The sequence below is a fragment of the Psittacula echo genome, assembly GCF_963264785.1.
Source record: "Psittacula echo genome assembly, chromosome: 12".
NCBI lineage: Eukaryota > Metazoa > Chordata > Aves > Psittaciformes > Psittacidae > Psittacula > Psittacula echo.
Window position 1 is genome coordinate 13,455,208 of NC_137747.1, and position 27,223 is coordinate 13,482,430.

At 55.0% G+C, this 27,223-nt stretch overlaps 1 protein-coding gene across 1 annotated transcript; it reads right to left on the bottom strand.

Annotated features, from left to right (window-relative positions):
* MYH7B (myosin heavy chain 7B) lies at positions 1-27,223 on the bottom strand (the record flags this gene model as incomplete). The annotated part of the gene is made up of 42 exons (XM_080627696.1): positions 27,125-27,223; positions 26,254-26,409; positions 25,431-25,534; positions 23,639-23,782; positions 23,378-23,534; positions 23,271-23,298; positions 22,222-22,318; positions 21,338-21,361; positions 19,607-19,699; positions 18,502-18,565; positions 18,280-18,378; positions 17,199-17,302; positions 16,549-16,687; positions 15,274-15,392; positions 14,988-15,137; positions 14,509-14,679; positions 13,638-13,817; positions 13,422-13,554; positions 12,856-12,932; positions 11,372-11,459; positions 10,828-10,945; positions 10,158-10,281; positions 9,281-9,417; positions 8,608-8,863; positions 7,823-8,065; positions 7,471-7,647; positions 7,007-7,152; positions 6,598-6,688; positions 5,469-5,858; positions 4,634-4,760; positions 4,063-4,181; positions 3,637-3,833; positions 3,145-3,494; positions 2,582-2,706; positions 2,225-2,340; positions 1,943-2,135; positions 1,649-1,852; positions 1,425-1,550; positions 1,146-1,316; positions 804-908; positions 378-473; positions 1-264 (listed from the first exon to the last, which is right to left on the bottom strand). Exons 2-42 carry the CDS (start codon positions 26,348-26,350, stop codon positions 1-3), a joined length of 5,943 nt encoding a protein of 1,980 aa, XP_080483822.1. The 5' UTR covers positions 26,351-26,409; positions 27,125-27,223.

Sequence of the window (27,223 nt, forward strand, 5' to 3'; positions counted from 1 at the left end):
CTACTCGTGCTGGGGAAGAACCGCAACAGAGCTTTGGTGAGAGCCCAGACCTGGTGCTGGGCAGGACGGGGCCAGGGGCTGTGCTGCAGGGATGCCGCAGCCCTGTCCCCACGCTGGTGGCCTTACCTTGGAGGCGATGACCTCCCTGGTGCGGGCGCGCAGTTTGTTGACCTGCGTCTCGGCGATGTCCGCCCGCTCCTCGGCATCGTCCAGCTCGTGCTGCACCTTGCGGTACTTCACCAGGTTGGAGTTGGCCTGCTGCTCCTGCATGGGGAGGGAGGTACGGGCACCGCATCAGCCTCATGGCCCCTTCCTCCTGCGGCCGTCCCGGGGTTCTCTGCCCCACGACAGCCACAGCAGTGCGGACGGGCACTTACCGCCTCCTCGAACTGGCGCTTGTAGCTCTTGACCTTGCTCTGCAGCTTGTCAATGAGGTCCTGCATCCGTGCCAGGTTCTTCCGGTCTTCCTCAGCCTGCAAGTGCCCCAGCTCTGTTAGCAGGACCCAAAACCAACCCCAGCTCGGGCTCCCGCTGCCCCACACTGTCAGCCAACAGTCCCAGTGGTGCCAGGGCCCCTCACACACACACACAGAGCACCAGGGTCTGTTCCCCATTTGCCGTGTGTGTGTGTCCCGACCCCTTTGTGCTTCAGCACCCAGCTCAGGAGATGCTGCAGCCTATCCTGCCCCTCTTCCCTGCACAGAGCCCAGGACAAGGTGGGGACTGGGGTAACGGCAGAGGCTGAGCACAGGGAGCGTTGAGCTGGGTCCTGCAGGCTGGAGCTGGGACCGGGGCTGCTGTACCTGGTAGCTCAGCTCCTTGATCCTCCGCTCATACTTGCGGATGCCCTTCTGGGCCTCAGCCATCTTCTTCTGCTCCGTATCCAGCTCTCCCTCCAGCTCCCGCACCTGCAGGGGGACAGAGGCCAGCTCAGCACCAGCCCCAGATGAGGCCAAGACACCTTCCCAGCTCAGAGAAGCCACAGCTGAGACTAAACAACCCCTAGGAAAGGCTTTCAGGTCCTCAGGGACTGTCCCTCACTGCCCATGGCTCCCATGTGTACAGCCTGGCTCCAGAGGGATGAAGCAGTGCTGGGGCCCTGGAGAGCCTGATGCACCATGAGGGGTCTGCCCCTGTCTTCTCACCCTGGCCTCCAGCTTCTGGATCTGCTTCTTGCCTCCCTTGAGAGCAATCTGCTCTGCTTCATCCAGGCGCATCTGCAGGTCCTTGATGGTCTGCTCCATGTTCTTCTTCATCCGCTCCAGGTGTGCGCTCGTGTCCTGCTCCTTCTTCAGCTCCTCTGCCATCATGGCAGCCTGCAAGGCCAAGAGGCATCACCACAAGCCCAGGCGGCCCTGGGGGCTCAATGAAGACGTTCTGAGACCTTCCCCTCTCCTCCCACCCGCCAGCCCCACCGCTCTTACATCTGTGATGGCCTTCTTTGCCTTGTCCTCAGCATTGCGGCACTCCTGCACTGCGTCCTCCACCTCACTGCTCAGCTGCGAGATGTCTGCTTCCAGCTTCTTCTTCTGGTTGATCAGGCCCGTGTTCTGCAGGCAGAGCAGGGTCAGTTCACCACGGCCCCACTCCTGTGTGGGCTCCGGGCTCTCCAGTGCCAGCAGAGACGCGGCACATGGCGGTCCCTCACCTGGGAATGGAGCAGGTTGACCCTCTCGGTGGCCTCCAGCAGCTCCTGCTCCGCCAGCTTCCTGCTCCGCTCCGCCTGCTCCAGCGCCGCTCGCAGCTCCTCCACCTCGGCCAGCAGCAGGTTGTTGCGGCGCTCCAGGGCGGCCGCCTGCTCCTTCAGGTCGTCATTGTGGCGCTGGGTGTCATCCAGCTCGATCTGCAGGTCCTGCAGGGCACCACGGGGTCAGCGGGCGCAGGAGGGCGCGGGGCGGGCAGCAGGGACAGCCCCGACCCGGTCCCACCGCCATCACCCAACCTTGATCTGGGCCTGGAGCTGCCGGACCAGCTTCTGGAACTCGGCGGCCTGGCGGTTGGCGTGGCTCAGCTGGATCTCCATCTCGTTCAGATCTCCCTCCATCTTCTTCCTCAGCCGCACCGCCTCGTTCTTGGCCCGCGCCTCTGCATCCAGCGTGGCCTGCATGGAGTCCATGGCACGCTGGTGGTTGCGCCTGCGGGAGATGATGCATCAGCCCCATCCCTGACAGAGCCAGGGCCATGGAGCCAGCGATGGCCCAGCCCAGCCGCTCTCCCCACACACCTCAGGTTCTCAAACTCCTCGTCCTTCTCCGCCAGCTTCCTGTCCACATCAGCCTTGATCTGGTTCAGCTCCAGCTGGATGCGCAGAGTCTTGCTCTCCTCGTGCTCCAGGGCCCCCTGTAGAGACAGTGGCAGCCATGGGAAGGTGGCCCCTGGGGGTGCTCCATCAGCCACCTGCCCCAGCCTGGCCTTGTCCCTACCCCAGAGCTATGGGGAGCCACCCCAGTGCCTTGCTGTGGTTGCAGGACCCCCATGAGCCCAGGGGCTGCAGCTCAGCTCAGCCCTGTCACCTTGGTGTGAGCTGCTGCTCCCGAGGGCAAGGGGCACTTGCAAGCACCAGTGGGAAACAAGGACCCACCTCAGCCTCCTCCAGCGCTGCCTGGATATCGCTCTTCTCACTCTCCAGGGCTTTCTTCAGCTTCTCCAGCTCATGGATGGTTTTCCCGCTCATGCTGATCTGGTCGGTCAGGTCAGCAATTTCCTCTGGCAGGGGTGGAAGGGCGCTTGGTCAGGAATGAGAGTGTGACATCCCCATCCGCCTGCCCAGGCTGGCTGATGACCCCCAGCCCTTAGAGAGCAGCTGAGTGTGCTTGGGGCCACTGCTGCAGTGAAGGAGAGGGCATGGGAGAGACTCTATGGACACATAGAGACCTGCTTGTCCACTGCAACACCCTCAAACCAGGGTCATGGCTCTGCCTGCCATGCACCACTGGCTAACAAGGGCAAAGTGAGGCTGCTTGCCTGCTCATAGTGCCCAGCACAAGGACAGGACAATGGTGGCTTCCTGGCTGGGCTGCTGCATTCCTTGTCTTGGCTGAGCAGCAAGGTCTGATCCCTGCCTACAGGGAGCCCCCATCCCACCACATGGCTGAGGACAGGGGATCCCATGGGGGCAGGAGTCTGGCTTGTGCCCAGTCCTACCCTGCAGGTTCTTGTTCTCCCTCTTGAGGGTCTCCAGGTTGTCCAGGGACTCCTCGTAGGCATTCTTGAGCTTGAAGAGCTCCGTGCTCAGGCTGCGCGACTCCTTCTGCGACGCCTCCAGCTCCGCCTGGGTCTCCTCGTACTTCTGCTTCCACTCGGCCAGGATCCTGTCGAAGTTGCGCTGCTTCTTGTCCAGGGCAGCGCAGGCCGAGTTGGCGCGTTCCAGGTCCACCGAGAGGTCCTCGATCTCTGTCTGCAGCCGATGCTTGGTCTTCTCCAGCGAGGAGCACTTGGCATGGGCAGCCTCCACCGCCTCCTCTGCCTCCTGCAGCCGGGTGGCCAGCTTCTTCCTGCCGATGGCAGCAAGGGGGGAGTGTTCGCAGCCCATGTCATCCCACCCCACTGCCCCCACAGCCTGCCCAAACAGCCTCAGCCCATCACCAAATGGAAACCTGCCACCCGCAAGGAACCCACTTCCACCATCAGACTTACTTGGCTTCCTCCAGCTCCTCCGTCCGTTGGATGGCATCCGTCTCGTACTTGGTTCTCCACTGGGCCACTTCTGCATTGGCCTTGGACAAGTTCCTCTGGAGCTCGCTCTTGGCCTCCACCTCCTCCTCGTACTGCTCCCGCAGGAGGTCACAGTCGTGCCGGGACGCTTGCAGGGCATGGGCCAGGGCATTCTTGCTCTGAGGAAGGGAAGAGCTGATGAGAGGAGCTGCTGGACCCAGGACACCGGCCATGGCACTGGGACGGGGGGCAGCAGGAGAGGACTCCTGGTTTGCCCAGGTTAAGAAGCTGCCCTTGGGGCTCCTGTGTGCAGGGAATGTCCCACCTCCCCACTCCATGGGGCACGTGGGACACATGGCCCATTCCCTGAGATCTGTGCCATGCAGAGAGCAGCCATAGAAGCCTCACCTTGGTCTCTTCATCCAGCTGCCTCTTGAGCTCCTCAATGTTCTGTGTGAATGAGGTCTTGCCACGGCTCAGCTGGTTGATGAAGGACTCCTTCTCCTCCAGCAGCCGACTGAGCTCCCCTGGGGTCAAACACAGCCAAAACAGCTACTTTGGGGCTGAAGGGCTGCAGCCTGCGTTAGCGCACGCTCCTGCACACCCTGTGGCCTTCAGCTGCATGGAGACCTCCGGCAGCATCCCCACCCAGCCAAGCTGGGGCCCATGGGCAGAGATACAAGCAGCTAAGGGCAAAGTGAAAGGAAACCCCTCCTGCTGAAGCTGGAGCTCATAGAACATCCCCCAGCACAACCACCACCACCACAGAGGTCCTTTTCCTTGGCCTATAGTCAAGTTATAGAGCAGCTTTCCAAGGCCTGAGTGGACGCACAACAGAGACATCCCACCTCCCTGTGCTCCAGATGGAGCTCCTGCTGTTTTCCTTTTGTCCATGGGAGAAGGGGGACACTCTGCCTGGCTGGACCTCGTCCCACATGTCCCAATGCCCCGAGGCAGCCACATGTCCCCTGTCACCCACCGTTCTCGGTCTGCAGCCTGCCCCGCTGCGTGCTCACGTCGTTCAGCTGCCGCTGCAGCTCGTCCACTTTGGACTTGGCCTCGTTGAGCTGGTCCTCATAGGTGCGACACAGCTTCTCAGCATTGGCCTGCGTGCCCCAAGCACAGCCTGTGTGAGACCCAGCCCTGGCCACAGAGCACCATCCTCCCCAAAGGGACTTGCAAACATTGACATAGGGATACAGGGACAAGCTATACCCAGTGAAAAAGAGGGACTAAAGGGGCTGCAGGAAACCTGGAGAGGGGCTTTGAACAAGGGCCTGTAGGGACAGGCCAAGGGGAATGGCTTTAACCTGCCAGAGGGGAGACTGAGATGAGCTCTTAGGCAGAAGCTCTTCCCTGTGAGGGTGCTGAGGCGCTGGCACAGGGTGCCCAGAGAAGCTGTGGCTGCCCCATCCCTGGCAGTGTTCAAGGCCAGGTTGGACACAGGGGCTTGGAGCAAGCTGCTCCAGTGGAAGGTGTCCCTGCCCATGGCAGGGGTTGGAACTAAATCACAGAATCACAGAATCCCAAGGGTTGGAAGGGACCTCAAAAGCTCATCTAGTCCAACCCCCCTGCAAGAGCAGGGTAACATAGAGTACATCACACAGGAACTTGTCCAGCCGGGCCTTGAATACCTCCAATGTAGGAGACTTCACAACCTTTAAGGTCCCTTCAGCACAAACCAGGCTGGGATTCTATGAGTCTGTGACTTGGCTGTGGCAAAGAGTGACCTAGGACAACATCCCACAGGCATGGCTGTGCTGAACACACCCATTGCACTGATGTTCACTGCCCTGCAGAGGAGCAGCGCCCACCTTGTTCTTGGTGAGGTACTCGATGTTGGATGATAGGTCATCCACCTCCATCTTCAACTCGCTCTTCTCCTTCTCCAGCTTCTGCTTGACGCGCTGCAGGTTGTCGATCTGCTCGCCCAGCTCGGCCACGCTGTCCGCGTGCTTCTTGCGCAGGGCAGCGGCCGTGGACTCGTGCTGCAGCGTCGCCTCCTCCAGGTCCCGCCGCAGCTTCAGGAACTCCGCTTCCCGCTTCTTGTTCATCTCCAGCTGCGTGGCCGTGGCTCCGCCGGCCTCCTCCAGCCGCTCGCTCAGCTCCTCCAGCTCCCGGGACACTTCCGCCCGCTGCTTCTCCACCTTGGCTCTGGCAGCGCGCTCGGCCTCCAGCTCCTCCTCCAGCTCCTCAATGCGGGCCTGGCAGAGACAGAATCATGGAATGGTTTGGGTTGGAAAGGGCCTTAAGAACATCCAGTTCCAACGCCTGCCATGGGCAGATATCCCCTAAGGGGGCCTACAGGGATGCTGGAGAGGGACTCTTCATCAGGGACTGTACCAATAGGACTAGGGGTAACAAGGCAGATGCTCCAAGCACCAGGTTTCACCAGCATCTTTGCTCTCCACAGTGGAGCAAGGTGTCTCCTCTGCTGCTGGGGAATAAGCAGCCACCAGTCCAGAGCAAAGGCCTGGGCTGGGTTGGGGTTCTCTGAAGCAGGAGTGCCTGATGCGCCCTGGCTGTGTGTTTTGCAGAGCTCTTGCTCTCCTCTGTGCCCTGACATCAGGATCCAGGCTGATACTTGCTTCTTTTCAGTGGGAACCTGCATGCTTTAACGTGGGGCCTGTCTGATAGGAAGAAGCCCCACATACAAGTTTGGACCCTCAGAGTCTGGGCACTGGATTTAAGGTTTTAATCTGGACAGAGAACTACATCCTAGAAGCTGTTCCTCATGCTGGCGCTAGCATTCACCTCAACAGTTCATTCTTTAATGAACTTCTTTTCAGCCCACCACATTTTGGCAGAGGCTTTGCCTCTTCATCACTCTTCTGCCTAGGCAATGTGTTCAGAGAGGATCTGGGCCATACTGATTCCCCATCACGTTACACGTGATGGAAATTGAGGACTCCTAGGCTGTGGGAACAGTTCTGCCCACCATACCTGTAGCTCCTTGATCTTCTTCTGCAGCTGGGCCTCAGTCACTTGCCCATCTTCAATCCTTGAATTCAGCTGACTCATTTCAAAGTCTTTCCTGTACAGAAAGAAGGCAGAGCCCATGGTCAGACAAACACTGTCCTCCCAAGGACATCTGGCTCCTGAAGCTGAAGGAAGATTGTTCCCTGCAGCATAACACCCAGGTCCAGAGGACAAACCAACCCTCACAGGAAAGAGACTACAGGGGTAAGAAGCAGCTCATGGACTACTCTAAGCCAGCATTGGAGTGGCCAAACTGGCACATCCAAAGCCCCATCCCAGCAGCTCCTGCAGAGGCCACACATCCACTTGATGTAGAGGTGGGCCCTGGCCTGGCAGAGTAAGCACAGAGCCCAGGCACAGATCATACACTCACTTCTTGAGTTTCTCCTCCAGCTGCTGTTTGTCGTTCTCCAGATCCATTACAGACTCTTGGGTCAACTTCAGGTCTCCTTCAAGTTTCCTCTTTGCTCTTTCCAGGTCCATGCGGACTTTCTTCTCTTGTTCAAGAGAGCTTTCCAGCTGGAGAATGAAGGGCAACAGGGTAGGGAGGGAAAGGATCCTTTGCAGCTCCAACCTTCCCCATGTCCATTGCTGTGGGAACTTCACCCAGCCCTGAGAGCCAGAGCTGTTTCCTGCTTGGTGTCCAGTCCCATTCTCTCAGCCCAGAACTGCATCTCTCTGGATCACCTCTTGGTTCAGCGGCAGTTTGCCAACGGGGTTATTCATCAACTGGCCATATTAAACGGGGATCTGATAATGTTCCCACCCTCCAGATCCCATCAGGGACAACCTGGAGGTCTGACTCAAACCTCTCTCACTTCACTGTCTATGACTCACATCATCCACTTGCTGCTCCAGCTTGACCTTGGCTTTTGTCAGTGTGTTGACTTTGTCTTCCTCGGCCTGCAGGTCATCCAGGGCCTGCTGATGGGCCTCTTGCAGTGCTTTTTTCTCCTTTGTCAGCTTGGCAATGATCTCATCCAGAGCAGCCATCTCTTCAATCAGGTTTTTCACCTGGAACAGGGAGTCAACCACTGAGCACATCTTTTCAGGGAGAGGGATGCTGAGTGAATACCCATGAAAGGCTCCCACAAACCAGCAACCTTGTCCCTAATGCTTCTCTTTGGTGCCTCCACAAGCTTTGAGGCCCCAGGGCAATGAGGCTGTGTTCTCAGGGAGGGTCACTTACCTTGTTCTCTGTGGCATGCTTCTCCTTCTCCACCTTGGCCAGCGTGATCTCCAGATCATCAATGTCCTTCTTCAGCTCTGCACACTCATCCTCCAGTTTGCGCTTCTTAGCGGTGAGGTCTGAGTTCATCTCCTCCTCATCCTCCAGGCGCTCTGTCAGCTCCTTCACCTTGGCCTCCAGCTGGATCTTGGACTTGATGAGCAGGTCACAGCGCTCCTCTGCATCTGCCAGGTTGTCTTGCTCCTGGGACAAGCACAGGAGAGGCAGTGCTCACTCACTGCCCCCAGAGCAGGCTCTCAGCCATGCTACCCTGGCCACAGCTGAAGCTCTCCTTGTGGAAGGGGTAGAGCAAGCCTGAGTTGCTCAGGTGGTCAAAACCAGAGAGCTCTGTTTGCAAGGTCCATGGGACAACCACTGACACTAAGCAGGGCCAAAGTGCTAACAACAGCTGAATCTTTACAGAGGGTGGAAACACTGGAAAGACACTTCCTGGAACAGGAACAGCATGGATCAGCCACAGCCAGTTAGCAAACACTGCCATCTCCCCATGCTCCTGATGAGATGATCACCCTTCCCAAGCCAGGGGAGCACGAATCTCTGTGGCAACTCTGTGATGATGCTTCAGGTTTGCACCAAGTCTAACATTGCATTTCAAACAGATTGTGGCAACAAGGGGGTCTCGAACTGCAAGAGGCTGGACAAGGGATCTAGCATGCTCTGCTGCTTCTCCTGCCCATGGACCCTGCATTATCTTTAGACTTCTATAGAGGGGGTGAGGCACTCACTGCCTGCAGCTGGAGAGTCAGGTCGTTCTTCTCCTGGATCATGGAGACCTGTTTCTCTTCCAGTTCCTTCCTCTTAGCCTCGGACTTCTCCAGAGCCTCCTTCAGTTTCTGGAACTCCTCCTTCAGGTTGGACATTTCCTTCTCAGTCTGAGCAGACTTGAGCAAAGGCTTGATCTTGAAGAACAGCTTCATCCAGGACCAGTTCTTGACAGCATTGAAGGCCCGGATGTTCCACTGGATAGTATAGAGAGCTTCCCTGGAGGGACACAAGCAGAGCATCATCATAGGTGTAGATTCCCCACATCCCACTCCCACTGCAATAGAGCCCAGGCTTTTGCAGGCCGGGACACGGCTCTATTCTCCACCAGTATGGAAGTATGCTGAATGAATGGCACATTGTCTGCACACATAATGGCCCTAGTGGGATGAGTGGTGTGGGCTGGCTTCAAGTCTCTTCATTCTGCATCCCTCTGAATCTTCCAGTGGAAACCAAAGGCTTTCCCTACCCAGATACACTGAGCCTCCCTACCAAGCCCATGCCTGATCTCTCACAGGTCTGCCTCCAGCCCTTCATGACAGGGCTTTACCCAGCCACTGCCTCAAACCCACTCAAATGTTCAAAGGAACAGGGAGATACACAACATTCTGCCTTTCCCCCCACCCTCAGCTCTACCTCCTGCTGATGATCTTCTGATACTCGATGCGCATGAGGTGCCCACGGATTCTGGCCTGCAGCATGGTCAGGATCTTGGCCAGACGCTCATCCCGCATCTCCTCCAGCAAGCCCAGCAAACCAGCCTTGAAAAACACCTGCAGGATCAAAGGGAGAGCAGTCAGAGCAGAGAGGGCAGCGGCTCAGGGGGAACACCACCCACCAGGCAGAGCTGACTTGTGGCCAAAGCAGGGGCACACAGAGCAGTGAGAGCTGCACACTGCAGGTTCAGTGCCCTCCCTGCACTGCACTGGTTGGAGGGGCACCTACACAAGGCACAAGGGGACACCAGAGCTTCCTGCCCTGAGCGGACACAAGCTGCTGCATTGGGTGGTACGAGCTCAAGCAGCAGAGATGTTCTCAGACCTGTTTCTTCCCAGCCTGCATCTTCATCAGAGACTGCAGTGACAGGACAAGGGGTGATGGGTTCAAACTTAAACAGGGGAAGTTCAGGTTAGATATTAGGCAGAGGTTCTTTGCTGTGAGAGTGGTGAGGCACTGGCACACGGTGCCCAGAGAAGTGGTAAATGCTCCATCCCTGGCAGTGTTCAAGGCCAGGTGGGACAGAGCCTTGAGCATCATGGTCTAGTGTGAGGCATTCCTTGCCCATGGCAGGGGGTTGGAAATGGGTGATCTTGAGGTCCTTTCCAACCCAAACCATTCTGTAGTTCTAGGATTCCACTGCCCTTCTCAGCCTTTTCAAGGGCCACACACAGCCTGCAGAGCGCAGGGCTCCAGCAGGGCTGTGGCCAGGCAGAGAGCAAGCTGGGCATGGGGAGCACACTGGGACTGCAGAGACAGGAGGGACAGCGTCCCTGGACCAGCTGCCTGCTCTCACCTTGGTATGACCGAACTTGTACTGTGAATGGTCCAGTTCCAGGGAGCTCAGCAGCTTCTCTGTGGCCTTTCTGCTGTCCACAAACTTGTCATCTGGAATGGCTGTTGGATTCAGGATACGGTAGCTGCAGGGAAAAAGCAGAGGAGGACATGCAGGAGAACTCCAGAACAGAGTCAATGGTTCTATCGTCATCCCCATATCCCAGGTCATGCCAATTCCCTCTAGTACTTCTAGAGAGCGCTGCTGCACAGACCAGACCCATGTATGAACCAGTTGCTAAAGGGCACTGAATGGGCTCTTCTGCAGAGCAGACATCAGGGAACCCTGCAGATCTTAGTCCCTGAACACAAGGAAGACTGTGCAGGAAGAGGCCACTGGTTGGATGGGGCCAACTACAGAGCAGTAAGAATCCCAAGGGCAGAGAGAAATGGAGCTGAGCCTTGCCACTATCTCCCTGTACCAGCCCTGCATTCCAAACGTCACCAGTCTCATCATGTCTGGCACCAAACTCTCCATGTCTGGCAGCACAGAGCAGCAGCAGTGCTATCCCACACATGCACTGGGGGTATGGTGGTGGCTCAGACCAGCCCCACACAAGCAGGGGAGCAGGTCAGAGCCAGAGCCCCTAGAATACATGGGGGCTGCTGGGCAAGGAAGAGGAGAGAGTTACCGCTGCTTGAAGTCTGCATAGAGGATCCTGTTGGGGAACCCTTTACGGCAGATGCGGATGCCTTCAAGGACACCGTTACAGCGCAGCTGGTGCAGCACCAGGAAGGCATCCATGGCTCCTGTGGGTGAGAACAAAGGTGGAGCAGACACTCAGCCCAGGAGGAGAGAGGAAATGGAGCTGCAGCGTGGGTCTGAACCCTGGAAATTAATCCACCCATGGTTTTGAATGCGGGTGTTAACCCATCCGGCAGGCCTATGCTGAGCACGAGTGGAAGTCAGTGAGCCACTCTGCTGTGCCTGCTGTCATACACTAAGCAGCCCAACCATCAATGCACAGCCAAAGTGGGAGCCTGGCAGAACTCCTTCTCCCCAGTAGAGGAGGCTGGTGTGGGTCACAGGGGTTTCCACACTGAGATGGGGCTTGGTGTGAGTGGCAGCAGAGCTGCTGCAAGACAAGGGTTGGAGAGAAGGTGGGTGCCAGAGTCCTGCCAGCTCCCACATGTGGATGTCACCCAAGGGAACTCCCTGTCTCAGTCCACACATACCTGGGGTCTTTGTCTCGTTGGGGATGATGCAGCGGACAAAGTGGGGCTGAGTGGAGCGCAGGTTGGTCATCAGCTTGTTGAGGTTCTCCTGTGGGACAGGGACAGGGGATGAGGCACAGGGTGACACCTCTGCTCCCCTACAACACATCTCTGCAGCCCCTTCCTTCTCCCCACAGGCAGGGACAGAGCAGACACTGAGAGCCCCCTACCACTCTTCATGGGAAAGAGGGAATTCTTCCTAATCCCTGTGCTATCCTGCCAACGGGACACCCCAGCCCTGTAAGCAGGACCACTGCCTTCTGCCAGGGTGGGAGCAACGGCAGAGGGGACTGGGTGCTTCTCAAGTGTTTGCAGGTAAAGGTTTGCTGCAGGGGACAGCCAGGAGCACAGCACTGAGCTTATCCTGGTAAACAGCTCTGCTCTGTCACCAACTCTGTGCTCAGCATCCTCCTGATCTAGTGCTGGCATCCACACTGCCTGCAGTCCTCAGCTCATCAGGTTTCCCCTGCACTTCCACAGTGCTTCCCATACCCTTTGGCCATGACAGGCGGCCCAGCCAACCCAGCCTGGACCTCCTTTCCTGTCCAAGGCAGGGCTCAAGCCAAGACATGGCCCTGCCTTTTCCTATGGGAAAGGCATCTGCACCCTCGATCTTTGCAGGCTGCCTTGTCCTGTTCGTACGGGCTCAGCCTGCCTGGGAACACCTTCCCGCAGCTCCACCTCACCATGGGACAACCTCTTGCTACAAACACCTCTCCCCAAGGCCTGTGACTTGTCCAGGAGGAAGAAAGTCACACATGTCCCTGCGGGGGCTCAGACACCAGCACTGCCCTCTGCGAGCACCCTGTCACCACAGGGCTGTCAGGGCAGGACACAGCTTTGAGCTCACACCCCCCTCTGCGCTGTTTTCCAGCGGCTTAAGCTCTGGGGCAGGCAAATAACTTCTGTGGTGAGCATGGGGTGTCACCCTGAGCTGTGAAAGAGCTCAGGTCACCTCCCTGCACAGGACAGCAGCGAGCTGCCTGCTCAGAGACCTGCAAGATCCTCCTCCATTTTCTTCTGCCCAAAGGCTGTCCTTCCCGCTGACCAGAATGAGGAGAGAAGTAGCACAGACTTAAAGTGATGTTCATGTAATACATCACCTAAACATCACTACAAGTCTTAACTGCCGCTCTCTCAAAGGCGAAGGAGCTGTGAGCAGCGCAAGCATCAGCCGGGCGGAAGCAGCGCAAGCCAAAGGGAGCCATCGCTCTCCCAGCCCGGAGCCCCGCGTCCTTCCCTAGGGCATGGGGACAGGGCTGGGACTCTGCCAGGCACCGGCCCCTTGCGCACGGACAAGAGGGTGTCAGGAGCTTTTGCTCCTTCAGGAGCTCTGGTGGTCCCTCAGGGGCAAGATACCCCAGAGTCTTGGCAGGGGAGCAGGATGACACTGGGACACTCTGAGCATGCTTCCCTACGGGCTCGGATGAGGGGCTGGCTCTTACCTTGTGTAGCTGAGACACTGTTTGGAAAGAAGCTGCCTTTTTACGTTTCTCCTTGGTCCCTGGCTTGTGAGGTTCCTCTGTTGGGTTGAAATATTGATTCATTACATGAGCACAACATCTGCTTGGCTTGGAGGATGCAGGAGCATCCCCAAACACCCTCGAAACACCCACAGCCCCTACTCTCTCTAGTAATGCTCTGCTGCAGAGCAAAGCCATAGAGCAGAAACACCTTCCACAGCACCCAGCTGTGGGTTCTGCTCCTCAGATCTCGGTAACAACAGACCCCTTCACACATCTCAGGTCACACAGGGCCACCAGGACAGTTCTTTCAGCACCACACAAGCTCAGCCTGGTCCTAACCCCCCTCTAAAGCCCCTAGGCCAGCACTGCATGGCCAGAGCATGCACCTACCCAGGTCAGAGTGGTTTTTAAGGGTCAGTGTGGCTCTTCCCCGGGCCTGGGCTGCTAGGTGCAGGAATACTACACCAACAGGGTGTGAGGGTGAGGGGCTTTGCTGCAAAGGGAGGGGAGCTCGAGGTCAAGAAACAGATGAGGTTGTTCCTCACCTGAAGATGAGCCCACATAGTTCTCATAGAGGGAAGCCAGGAGCTTGTTTTGGGACTTCTGGAAGACAGCCACCACTGTCTCATTCAGGGGGTCCTTGTTCTTGTCCAGCCACCCAATGATGTTGTATGGCACCTTTAAGCAGAGAGAAGAGGCAAAGGTAAGGTCGGTGCTCCAAGGGGATGATGTGGGTGCTGTGGAGGGTGTCCGGGACGTACCACACCAGCGTAGTGCACCAGCTCAAAGTGCGCCTCGTACTTCCTCTTTTTATCTGGCCGGGGCTTCTGGAAGTTGGGCGACTTCCCAAGGTGGTTGTCATAGAGCTTAGCTTTGAAGGACATGTCGGAGGCTTTTGGGAACATGCACTCCTCTTCGAGGATGGACAGGATTCCCAATGGCTGCAGGGAGAAGGTGGTATAAAGAGGTCTGAGCTCAGCCTTGCCATAGCCCATTCCAGAATGGCAGATTCCCTGTGCCGCTGAGCAGAGCTTGACTTGGGAGACCTCATCCTCTTAGAGGCAAATGGTGCAAGACACTGACTATGGGACAAGCTATCACTGGTGTATTCCAGGCTGCATCTGACCTCCTGCCAGTCAGAGTGGGACTGGCCAAGCCTGCAAGACCTGGGGGCTTGCCCAGGTCCATCAGGCTGTGGGAAGGGGAGATCCTCTCCAGTATCCTGATAGGTGAGCTCCTTCCCTCTGAAAGAGGTGAGTTTCCACCATGCAGTGGTGGAAACCTTTTGTACAAGCTGCTCTGAATCAGCAAGTACTTAGTAAGAGGCTTTGAGAGGCAGCAAGTGGGTAGGAAAAGGGGGCAGAGATCAGTGTTCTCTGGAGGCAAAGGCTGCACCAGGTTTTGTGGCTCACCAGTGGGCAGGAACAGAATGTCTGTGGTTTCAGAAAGTCAAGGTTTGTGCCAAAGGGACTCATTGGGCTGGAGGCTCTGGGGTAAGTGTGGGGAAAACAAAGCTGGGCACTTCCCACGCACTGGGGGGGATCATTCCCTCTCTGGTAGCAGAGCACTTCCAGTCTTTGCAAACAAGCCACCTACCAGAAGTACTATTCCCATGCCTGACTCCTGCTTTACCTTCTCAATCAGGTCAATGCAAGCCTGCAGGTCCAGGCCAAAGTCAATGAAGACCCATTCGATGCCTTCCTTCTTATATTCTTCTTGCTCCAGGACAAACATGTGGTGGTTGAAGAACTGCTGCAGCTTCTCATTGGTGAAGTTGATGCAGAGCTGCTCAAAGCTGTTGAACTGCCAGAAGAAAACAATTCTGCATTAGAAGGAGCCCAGACATGAAGGGCTTCACTCTTGTTTTGTCTGGGTGTGAGGAGTGATCTCTGCTAGGCTCAGCTGGACCGCTACCAGAGCAGGTAGCCAGGGATCACTGGAGATGTGCCCACAAGCAGTGTGAGCTGCCTGTTAGCTCCTAATCCAGACAAGAGCTCATTTCCCTATCAAGGCAGTTTCTTGGAGGAGAAGGAGCTGTCAAACACCAGGGGACTGAGCTGTTTGGCTACAACATTCCCCCAATCCCATTGCCGGCGGCCCGCAGAACTCACGTCAAAGATCTCGAAGCCTGCAATGTCCAGTACTCCAATGAAGAACTGCCTGGCCAGCTTGGTGTCCAGGGTCTTATTGATCCGAGTCACCAGCCACTTGAACATGCGGTCATAGGTGGCTTTAGCCAGGGCTCCCACCGCATAGACAACCTGTCAAAGCACATCATAGAGCAGGCCATGAGCACTGATCCTTCTCCCTGCTTTTGTAGGAGCTAGAGGCTGGAGAGCTCCTCTTGGCACACCAAGGACAGACGCGGGGAGCTCAGGGTCACTGAGGCAAACTCACCTGCTCCACATTCTGACCTTTGGTCACGTACTCATTGCCCACTTTCACACGAGGATGGAGCAAGCCCTTGATGAGGTCAGCTGAGCTGATTCCCATCAGGTAGGCAGCTTTGTCAGCACCTATAAAGCAGCACAAAGGCATGAGGAGGCAGCGAGGAAGGAAAGAAGACAACAACTAAAACTTCCTGGCTCTCCTGCTGCTCAGTGCTCCCTATACACGTTTTTCCACCTTCTCCAGAGTCTGGTGTGATTTCCCATCCTGGGTATTGTATGATGCTTTCAAAGTCTGACCTCCTGCCTGAGAAGTTACGGTTTGGAGATGGCTGTAGCAGACCTGCTGCACCCTACCAGGTTTTCAAGCCTTATCTGGGAATCTCTATGCCCCACTGAAAAGTGGGAGCCTGGATTCCCACACAGTGAATTTAAAGTGACCAGAAGAGAGGTGATTTTCTTGCTTATCTTTCATAGACTCCTAACAGCAGACTGGAGCTGGAAAATCACCTCTGTAGGGAAATCACTGCTAAAGCAAAATCATCAGTAATGGCCAGGTAGCAGCTGAATCCTGTGCTGACATTCCTCAGGCAAGGGGAACTCTTCCTTCATGAATGTTAGCAGGAAGGTCTGATCCAGGTAGTCACTCAGCTAAAGTATAGTGACTGCTGAAGCCCTCCAGCTAAGTGATAGAGCTCCCCCTTCTCATCCTGCCTTGAAGCTTGCTCCATTATATGGGAGCCAGGCATAATGCAGCAATGCAAAAGCCACAGAAAATACTTGAGCTCTGCCTGAATTTCCAGGTTTGCTTTGCAGCCTGACCATTCTCTTAGACCTCTGATTTGTACGGGATTTTTCCTAGGCAACAAACAAGGACAAATATTAAACAGTGACTGTATCCTACTCTAACTGCTCTGCAGGAGGCTGCGTCTTGAGCAGGTCCCAGCAGTCCTGACCATGGCCTGGCTCATGCTCTGGGAGGCTGTCACTGCCAGAGGAGAGGAGACGAAAGGCAGCAGAAGACTGAATAAGGTGAAGCACAGCCAGGGGGTGAGAGCCTATGATGCAACTGAGGCAAGTCTGATGCAGATGAGACCACCTTGTAGAATAGGCTGCCGTAAGTGTGCCGGCTCAAAGACAAACCCTTTTGTGCACCTACAGACCGTTTGGTTGCTTGGGATGACAGCCACTGACCAGGCCAGGGAAGTTACCACACTCTGCCCTTGGAGGGGCCTGCATGCCCAGGCCAGGCTGGGCAGAGCTGGCAGCATGGAGCCAAACTCACTTTCAGTGCCATCAGCCTCTGCCTGCTCTTCTCGCTGCTTTTGCTTGAACTTCATGTTGCCAAAGTGCATGATAGCACCCACTATTTTATAGGAGCCGTATTTCTCGTCATTGCTGAAGCCCAAGATGTCCATGGCATGCTGAGGAGAGACAAAGCAGTGTAGATAGAACAACATCACCACTCCCACATGAGGTCTCCTAACGTGCTCTCCCTATCCTGGGGTTCTGGGCAGGGTGCTCTGTCCAGTGCATGTCTAGCTAAGGAATCCTGTCCATGGGATTTTGAATGTGAGGCCAGCTCCCACCAAACCCATCTGAAAGCAGAAGGACTAGCCTAGCATCCACAAGCAGGAAGCTTTCCAGGCTGAGCTGTATTCTCCTGGGAGCATGGGAAGTGCTTATGTGCTACCGAGCCTTCCTAATGCAGAGAATTACTCTGCCTGGATGGGGCTGTTGATGGAGATCAGAGTCACTTTGCTCTTTCTTTGTAAGCTCAAAGCATGTGCATATAAACCAGAGGGAGCTCACAGCTAATTTAGAGAGGGATACAGAAAAGCCAGGACATGTCCCCACGTCTCCCCATGGGAGATGGAGGTTGTGCCCTCCCCCAGGCCCACTTCACGCTGTGCAGTCGGAAAGAAGTTCACGTACATCTGTTGCCATGAGTTCCTCGCCATCATCCAGGTTGTCCACAGTAGTCACACCCTGAGAGCAGAAGTGGTAGTCATAGGGGTTGAGGGAGAGCAGCAGCATATCTGTTGGGGGAAGACATGCAGAGGGTGAGGCCAGTCTGACAGAGACCAAGCTGGAGCAGAGGGGCACAGATGAAGAGGTAAGGCTTCACCAGCGCCAACTACTAGAGGGCACCAGCCGGTGGGAGGAACACCCTCTTCAAGGCCAGGCAGGTCCACACAGGGGTCCATTTCCTCTGTGATGTGCCTCCTGTTTGCTATCTTGGGACATGGCTTGGCTGCAGACTGATTTAGAAGTGGCCATCCATGTCCTCGTGACCACCAGATAAGATTACTGCTCTGCACAGCGCTCCAGACCTGCCTAATAAGGTCTTGTCCTTGAGCTCAATGAGCCTGCAGCCAAGGGGCTGACCACCCTGGGGGACTGTGCCAGTATCCTCCTGCACTGTAGCGAGGGTTCTGTGCACTCCATGGGGCCTGGGACCTGAGAGCAGGGCTGCTCAGAGCACAGGACTGCCCCAGGCCAAGCTCGGGTCTGCTGGGACTATCCTAGGATGTGTCTACACCAGTGAGTGAGCCGTGTAGCTTTTCCAAGCCCACCTGAAACACATCACCTCACTCGGGTGGCTGAAGGAGCTCAGAGCAGGCTGCAAAACACTTCCCCCTACCCCAAAAGGAGTAAGAATCCACCCTGCACATGCGGAGGTCAGTGCTGTACCCACCATACAACAAGGGCTCTATGCAAGGCAGCTTTGCAAAGCATGCTCCCACCCTGCAGATAGACCCAGAACAACTTCTGCTCCTAGGCAGTTGCAGAAAGGGCTTTGGTCTGGCTTCTCAGTCTTGGAGGATACAGGAGGCTGGAGTAGGTGAAATCCCTTCCACCCTGAATTATTCACCAATCCTATGATCCTGTGCAGCTAACAAAGCATCTGAGCGCAGTACTTGCATGTGAGCTGGGTTTGCCATTCCCTGCGGACCCCAAAGCTAACACAGAGCCCTTTCAGGCCATCATGCTAGAGAAGCCTCGGCTGCCTTACCTTGCAGCTCTGGTTTCTTCCCAGAGAGGATCTGGTAGTAGATGTGGTAGCTCCGCTCTTTGGGCTGCTGGAAAATCACTCTTGATTTTTCCAGAAGATCTAGAACAAGGCAGGTCAGAGGGGTCAGAGAAGGGCTTGGTCATTCCCAGAGCTGACCCAGCATCAGCACACACATGGGGAGGTGTGATCCCTCCCCACTGCAGTGGGCACAGCTCTACTCACAGATGTCAATGTCTGCGGAGGCCAGCTTCCCTGAGGGGCCAAAATGGATCCGGATGAACTTGCCCTGGAAACATGCGCAGGAGGTGAGTGCTGGGCTTGGCTACACACGTAAACAGCTCCCAGAAACCTCAGACAACTACAAGGCACTGGTGATTTCCCACTTCTTAGGCTTCTGCTGATGCCAGGAAAGTTACTGGGCTCTGTGAGGGGTGGGTGGGTGAAGTTCTCTGGTTTGTATCATCAGCATCACCTAAGGCTTTGAACACCAGGCGGGCAGAGATTTCACTCACAGCAGATAAATCCTTCTCATAGAATCATCACAGAATCCCAGAGTAGTTTGTGTTGGAAGGGACCTTAAAGCTCATCCAGCTCCAACCCCTGCCACGGGCAGGGACCCCTTCCACTGGAGCAGCTTGCTCCAAGCCCCTGTGTCCAACCTGGCCTTGAACACTGCCAGGGATGGGGCAGCCACAGCTTCTCTGGGCACCCTGTGCCAGCGCCTCAGCACCCTCACAGGGAAGAGCTTCTGCCTAAGAGCTCATCTCAGTCTCCCCTCTGGCAGGTTCAAGCCATTCCCCTTGTTCTGTCCATACAGGCCCTTGTCCAAAGCCCCTCTCCAGGTTTAAGAACAGACCTGTTCTTAAAGCTGAGCAGTTCCGTGGGGCAGTGTGATACTGAGTCTGCCCCAACTTCCTGCTCCATGGTGTGCTGAGGAATCCCTGAAGCGTCTCCCTTCCAAGGCACAGGAACAGGCATGACAGCATCCCACAGCAGACCAAGACTGAGCTTAGCCAAAGAGATGCTGCTCCCTGGAAGGGGCACACAGCACTCCAGGCTGTGTTTACTGCCCCTCAGCTTTGGTCCTGTAAGGGATGTCTCTGCAGCCACAGGCTGTGACACCAACACATTCATTCAGCACACCATTTACTGCACTGATGTAACCAGAAGCAGCCTGGCCCCAGCAGTTCAATCCCACCAGGAAGCAAAGCCTCCTTCCTGCTGGGTGCCTTTGGCTCACACCATAGAGAACACACTGGCACAAGTGATGCATTCAGCTTGCATAAGCGCTGCACTTTAGCTCTCTTGTCTTGCTCAAGACACTTACAAAACGCGAGGAGTTGTCATTCCTTATGGTTTTGGCATTGCCAAAAGCTTCCATGGCTGGGTTAGCCTCAATGATTTGATCTTCGAGGGTGCCCTGCAAAACAAACCCAAAGGATGCGTCAGTTCCCACCCAGCCGGAGGGGATCTGTTACCAACAACACAGGGAAACAGTGAGTGGGGCTCCCTGCACCATCTGCCTGCTCTGTCCTTTATAAGAGCCTGCTGCTCCTCAGGCATCTCCTTGTCTCACAAAGCAATGCAGCTTGGTTTAAGGGTCAGCAGCGTTAGGCTTTGCAGCAATGCTCTCTGTGGGCTCCTCCTTGCCTAAACTCTGAAGACCCAGGCTGCTCTCCCCTCTGCACACAGCAATCCTTAGCCCCTTTCTCAGGCTGCTACAATATGAAACCAAGAGCAAGCACACGCTGTCACCACAGCAGTCTGAAACATTCCAGGCTCTGACTCTGACAGGAATTTCCTCTTCCACCACACACAGTCTGGGAGAGTTTAAATCACAGAACATTGCAGAAATGACCCAGAAAGCACGCTTGATCCATGACTCCCTACATTAACAACATGCACAGGAGGGTCACACTGTGATGAGGACACATCACCAGCCCCAGCCAATGTGATCTGCTGAGCTCTCCTGAGCAAGCCCCAGAATTAACCTCAGTTTTCCATTCATGTTTCACACACACAATTCAAAGATATGGAGACAACCTCCACCTAACGCAGGCAAAGCAGGGCAAGAATTCAAGGAGAGAAGCAAGAGACTCATGCCAAGCCACACAAAGGACAGGGGAGGCTGACAACAGTAGTAGAGTTTGGTGGCACAGGCTCCTGCAGGATCTTTCGTGAGAGCTTTATGCCCATGCTCTGACACATTCCAACCCATAGGGCTTTCCCTGTACAGGAAAGCTCTGAGCTCTGCCCACCATGAGCTGTACTGTGCTCACCACCACTCCCCAGCTCAGCAGCTCCAGCTGCGTGGAAGGTAAAGAGACGGGGAGCAGCTGTGAATCACAGCTTTAACCAACTGCACTTTGTCTCTGGGATAGCCTCTGATCTGTTATCCTTAAATCCAGCCTGATCTAAGCTGCCTGGCCTGTGAGATTCAATGGGGGCTGCCCCATGGGCTGCCCTGGACCCACAGCTCCAGCCCTCCAGCAGTCTCATGTGTTAATGAGCCTCCCTTTAGTGTGCACCAGCTAAAGGCTGTCCCTCAGTGCTCAGACAGAGAAAGGACTAAGGACACAGGGCTGAGCCCTGGGCGTGCTGGCAGTGCCAGGGCCTGAAGCTGTGCTGGGTTTCCAAAGGAGCCCAGTTGTTTCCTTGGAGCTAAGCAAGCACCTCAGAAACACACCCTGGAGAAGGACATGAGCTGCCTGCAACGTGGAGGGCTGAGCCTGTTCAGGTCTTTGCAAAGGGTGGCATGTCCAGGCATTATGAGAACCCAGGTCTGAAGCCAAAGCACGATGCTGCCCAGTGTTTGAAGAGCAATGATCCCTTGAAGGAGAGGTTGGAGCCAAAAAGGTAGAAAGTCGCTAAGAGATGAAACACCAAAGCTCCAAACTATGGGAAGGTGGGAGATACAAAGCGAAGTGGAGAACTAAACACTGCCCCTGCTCCCAGACCCAAGGCAGAGGTCCCACACAGGCATTCCTCATCACCCCATCGCTCTGTGGTGCACCAGAACTGTCCTCAGCATTAAAGAATAGGAGTCTCCAACACTTACCCCAGTTTTAGTGGCAAGAGCTGCCTAGAGGAAGGAAAGAAAATGGTCTTTAGCAATCCAGAAAAGGCAGGCAAGAACCACAAGAAGCATGGTCAGAAAAGCAGGGCATGACCATTTAGTGCCAAAAAACCGTCCAAGAAGAAAATTGGGAGGATTAAACTTTACAAGAGATGCCAAAAAGTTGTTAAATAGATTAGCTCAAGAAAATAAAGAAATGCATCAAAAAGCAAGAACGGTTAAATCCAAACCCAAAGAAGAGTAAAGAAAATAATGCTGAGGTATTGCTTGACTGATACCTAAAGCAGCCAGTTTGCTTCTACAGGGGAAAAGCAGGCTGGAGCCTCAACGTATCAAGAAGAAATAAGCACTTGCAAAGGCAGCTCAAAAATAACCAGCACCAAAGAAATGCAAGAATCAAAACAAGAGCAAGAAAAGCACAAGGTAGAAAAGGGTCAAAATGAACAAGAGGGGGGAAAAAAAGGAGAAAAGGATGAAAAGCAAGGCTTAAAAGAGGCAAGGTGGGAAATGGCAGGTTTGCTGCGTTCTTTTAATACTCCTTAAGAAGAAGCTCTGTGGGGTGTTGAAGGAGGAAGAGAAGATGAAGAGGGCACCTAAGGCACCTCTTCCAGGCTGCACAGATTGAGCAGCCACATGAAAAAAGCCCATTTCCCCTTGAGCAGAGTAATTTCAAGCCTTGCTTGTTCAAAAGGCGAGGAAAAGCCAAGCCCTGGGTGGGTCAGACCAAAACACGCTTCCAAATGCAAAAAAATGGGGAAATAAAAAAGAAAAGAAGTAAAAAGAAGAAAAGGGGGAGGGAAGGGAAAGAAAAAAACACCAAAGAAAGGAAGAAAACAGCACGAGCTTGTTTCAAAAGAGGGTCTTACTAATTTCTTGCCCGGCGTGTCGCCCAAGGCTGCGACAATGGCAAAGTACTGAATGACCCGCTTGGTGTTTACAGTCTTACCAGCACCAGATTCTCCGCTTAGAGCAACAGAAATACACAGATCAAGGGCATGAGGCAAAGAACAGGCAAAAGTTCAAACAGAGACCCTGCCACCCTGCTCATCGCGCCAGGAAGGAGAAGCAGAGTCTCAGAGGGGTGGCACTGTCAATGCCCTCCAGCCTGCGGGTGTGCGTGCTTGTCTTTGGGGCTTGTCTTAACCCAGCTCCATCCTCACCGTGTCCTGCTGGGGGTGCCGCAGGGAGTCAGCTGCCGGCTGCATCTATGGCAGGAGGTGCTGGCACCCACCACGGCCATACAGCCCCAGCCCCGGGGCTTCAGCTGTGCAGGATCAGGCAGGACCCAGGTCTGCTGCTCCCACTCGGGTGGTTTCAGCACGCTCTGCTTTGTTGGCGGTCTTGGAGCCACCACACCGGGTGGATCCTGCACCAGGCGCAGCCGGCGGGCTGGCTGAGCTCATCCCTATAGTTAGCTGCTCTCCCATTGTAATCCCAGATCACAAAGAGCCCGGGGGGAGCAGAGCCGCCACCGGACACGCGCCAAGCATCTCTCCGCAGCCCCTGCCTTTCCTAATTAGGCTATGGCCAAGGCTAAAAATGTCCATGGCTCCTGGCAGCAGCATAGGGTCCTTTAGAGTCCTTTATATAGCCCTTATCTATATGTCACTTGAAATCAACCTGGTCTACACTCTCCCACGTCACCCTCCTCCCCCACCACCGCCCCTCTGGCCACCTCTGCCACCATCCCCCTCTGGCCTTGGCCTCCATCTCTCCTTTCCCCTTGCTCCTCAGAGGCAGTTGGGGTGCCCCATGGCAGCTTTGGGGTGCAGGGGAGGCAGCTTGTCACCTCACATGGTGGCTGCACGTGAGGTTGGGTGGGACAGGATGGGGGACATGGCCGAGGGGCTTCCCTGGGGCACAAGGTGCTGCCCAGGCACCTAGCATCAGGCTGAGCAGGGCGAGGGGCACTTACGTGATGAGCATGGACTGGTTTTCACGGTCTGGAAGAGAAGGAGGAGGCATTAGGACAGTGCCACCCACCTCACCCCCAACCCCAGGAGCCCCAAAGCGAGGGCTTACTGCGCAGCATGTCGTTGTAGGCATTGTCGGCAATGGAGTAGATGTGCGGGGGGGCCTCGGTGCGCCGCTTGCCCTTGTAGGCTGCCACCACCGGCGCCGTGTAGACGGGCAGCCACTTGTAGGGGTTGATGGTGACACAGAAGAGCCCCGAGTAGGTCTGCAAAGGGAAAGAGGGCGGGTGAGGGATGGGGGTGCCCTGATGCCCCTTCATCTCCCCACCCCAACGGGTGCCCCCCCGCCTGCCGGGTGCCAGTGGCTTACATAGATCATCCAGTGGGAGTAGCGGCGCTTCAGGTTGTAGAGCACAGAGGCCTCGTTGAGGTGCGTCAGCATGGCCATGTCCTCGATCATGTCGAACTTGGGCGGGTTCATGGGCTGCAGCTCATCCTCCTTCACCACCCGCGTCTGCCAGAGGAGGGGGACAGGTCAGATGGACCCCAGTCCCCAGTGAACACCCTCTAACCTGCTGCGTGGATGGACATGACATCCCCATGCTGGGCACCCTGCCCCATGCCTGCTGTCCTCCCATGTGGGCTGGTGGGGTTAGCAGAGCCCCAGCCACAAAGCCCTGTTGGGACAAGCAAGCTCCAGACCTCTTCTCTCCCAGGGAGATGGGCTGTGGCTGAGACCAACAGAGTGGATGCAAGCTGGGGGGCACAAGGATGTCAGCCCACAACGTGCTCAACACCCTTGTCCTGTGCCCTTCTTCACAGCCTAAAACCCTCTGGGAAACATGGACTATTGCTTACAGAGATCCCTGGTCATTTGGGCAAACAGCTGAAGCCTGCACCCCATCACTGATAACTGCGTTTATTTAATCCCAAGCGCTGGGAAGCTATCACGTTACGAGTCTGGCCTGAATGGAAGAAGTTACGTTTAGCAAATGGTCTTGTTAATAAAGATGAAATGAAACCTTTCAGAGGTTTTTTACAGGTGGATATGAAGTGCATGGTGTTAGAAGGTGTTAGGTGTTAGACACAGGAGCTGGAAATGCTGATCCAGGGAAAGCAGGTACAGATGTTGGAAATCTGTGACATTGTTAAGCAAGGCAGTTTCAAGAGGGAACAGCAAAAGAGGTTTGGAATCTGCTTTGCTCACAGAAGCTGAAGATCTTTCAAATATCAGAATAATTTTTAAAATTTCTACACCCTCCCCAATGAATTTTATTTTGGGGAGGGCAAATTTCTTTACTTTTTTCCCCCCGTTTCAAACAAAAATGTTTTCAAAGCCTTGACACTTTCATAGACACTTACATGCATTTCTTCTAAACCTGGCAGACATGAGCACTTCTCAGTGCCACGCTGACCAGCTGAGGAGTACCAATAATAAAGTCTATGATTTACTGCCCGGGCAGGTCCTTGGGTTTCTTCCCCAGCATTACACCAGTCAGAGTCTCTGCACTGCGATGAAGTTGTGGGACCATGAGACTCCCAGAGCCAAACAGGAATATTCATTATTCCATTTGCAGCTATTGGGACTGGATATTATGTTGACAAAAACCAACTGATCCTTGTTTGCTCATTATCCTGATAAATACCAGCTGATCCTGCCTTGCTTCGCCTCCCTCCCACTGCTGGCAGGCTGGAGCCTCACCGTGAGGCATAGCTGGTGCTGCCCTCTGCCCAGCGCCTGTTCTCTCAACAGCACCACAATCCACTGTAAATCCCAGCTAAAACGAGCAGGAATTGGCCAGCTGGCCCCTTACCTCTGGTCTGAACCTTGGAGAGGAGCCGGGCACTGGGTTCAGCACTGCAAAAGGCTGCGCTGGGGCAGCCTTTCCATCCACAGCCTGGAGCTGTGCTGGGCCAGGGCTGTTCCCTTGGGTCTGCCCTGCACAGGAGCCGTGCTCAAAAGCCAGCGCTCCATGGGGAGATGCTGAACCACTGCCACTCTTGGCAGGTCATCAGTGTCCTGACACTGCATCCCCTCGGGGCACCACTGATCACCCGGGTTATCAGCAGGAGCTCGGCTAGTTTCAGACGTGAGCCTGTCACGTATATCCACACACAAACACACTTGCTCTCCCTTGGTAAAGGAAAGGTATTTTGCTTACTTCCTTATTTTTGGTTTCCACAGTGACTTTGCCACCAGTGCTTTCTTTGATTTCCACTTCTATATAAGCTTCTTTCTCATCCGGGATCCAAGCACGCTTCTTTCCTGGAGAAGGAAAGAGAGGAGAGGAGAGGTGGAGAAAGGAAAGGAAAGGAAAGGAAAGGAAAGGAAAGGAAAGGAAAGGAAAGGAAAGGAAAGGAAAGGAAAGGAAAGGAAAAGACACAGAACAGGTTGAAATGTAGGAAACCATTTGACATTGTCAACTGAAAGCCACACAAACGCAGTCAGGTAACATGGAAGGACAGCAATTCTTCCTTTCTATGTTCTTGGTCATAGGAGCTGGGGTTTCATTGCCTTCTTTGTGTTTGGCAGCTGCTTATTCTGCCAGGATTTGCTTTTAGCCTGACCCAAGTCTGCTGTTCTCATGTGCTTGCACTGGGACCATCATGAAAAAAGGACGGTGAGAGGAAGCAAAATTCTCCTCTTTTGCTGAACCAAGAGGAGCAAGTTGGGCCCTGAAGCCCGAGCTGCGGTACAGCGGGGTGGCTGGGACAGCGCGGACACCTCTAAACTGGAGCTGGAGAAGGCTTTGACCTCCCTCAGCCCGTCTCCCTCAAAGGACACTTCTGCAAACAAGGGGAAATATAAAAACCTGCTTTTCCTGCTTGTGAGATCTTCCTCCAGGGTGGTGGGGGCAGCTCTGTAACACCTGCTCCATCAGGAGCAGCACTGGGAAAGGGATGGGGATGGTCTCCAAACAGAGCCATGGCCAAGGGGCTGGCACGGGGCACACACATGGGGCTGTGCCGAGAGCTGCCTCTTACCATCGAAGGGGATTGTCTGCAGCTTCAGCTGCTCTGTGTAGCTCTTCCGGAGGTACTCAGCAGCCTCCCCAAACTCGCTCATGTCCAGCATAGACATCTTGCCTGGCTGGAGGAAGACCTGGCAGCAGTGAAGGAAGAGTGCAGGACACCTGAACGCTGCAAGGAGGGAAAGGACAGCGAATCAGTGCATGGGGAAAGTGCTCGCTGCTGGGCTGCTTACCAAGAGCACCAGGCTCACCAAAAGAGCTTTTAACTTTAGAGAGACAATAGCAACAATAGCAGCTAATAATAGCCATAATAACAAAGCAATTACCAAACACTTTCCCTTCTGCTGCTATCCAGTCCCAGTTGGGTGAGCCGGCACCGCTTCGGTGTCAAAACCATCATTCACATTATAGGTGTCACCAGAGATCGTCAATGACACCCTTTTTCTTGATAAACTCAGCTAAGCCTATTCCAGCTCTACAGACCTGCTGGAGCCTTGGTACCCTGCACAAAACCTCTGCACAGACCTGTATCTGCTGGAAGATAAAAGCAAGGCTGGAGGTATTATCCCTGGGAAGACCCCTTCTAGAGGATCGCCAAGAGAGCTGCTTGGAGAAGATGGTGCTTTCCAATATCCATCTACTGCAGTGTCACACAGCAGAGCTCCGGGACATGGCAGCGATCACAACCATGGCCGCTGCTGGTAGCCAGGAGCTTGGCAAAGCACACAGCCCTTAGCAGAAGGGCTCCTGGTGCAGGTCTGTCCCACCCTCCCCTGTACCACCGCCTTCAGCCCCTGTCCTCCGGGATCACCCACCCTGCAGAGGTGAAGCGGGTTAGTAGCAGAGGACAAGCGCGCAACACAGACATGCTCTTTCTTACTAACCTTGCTGATAGGACTGAGTGGCTGAGTGCGTGCAGCAAAGCCCCCTTTTATTGTGTCTGTCAAGGTCAGAGTGGGAAAAGATATGTCAGAAATTCCCAT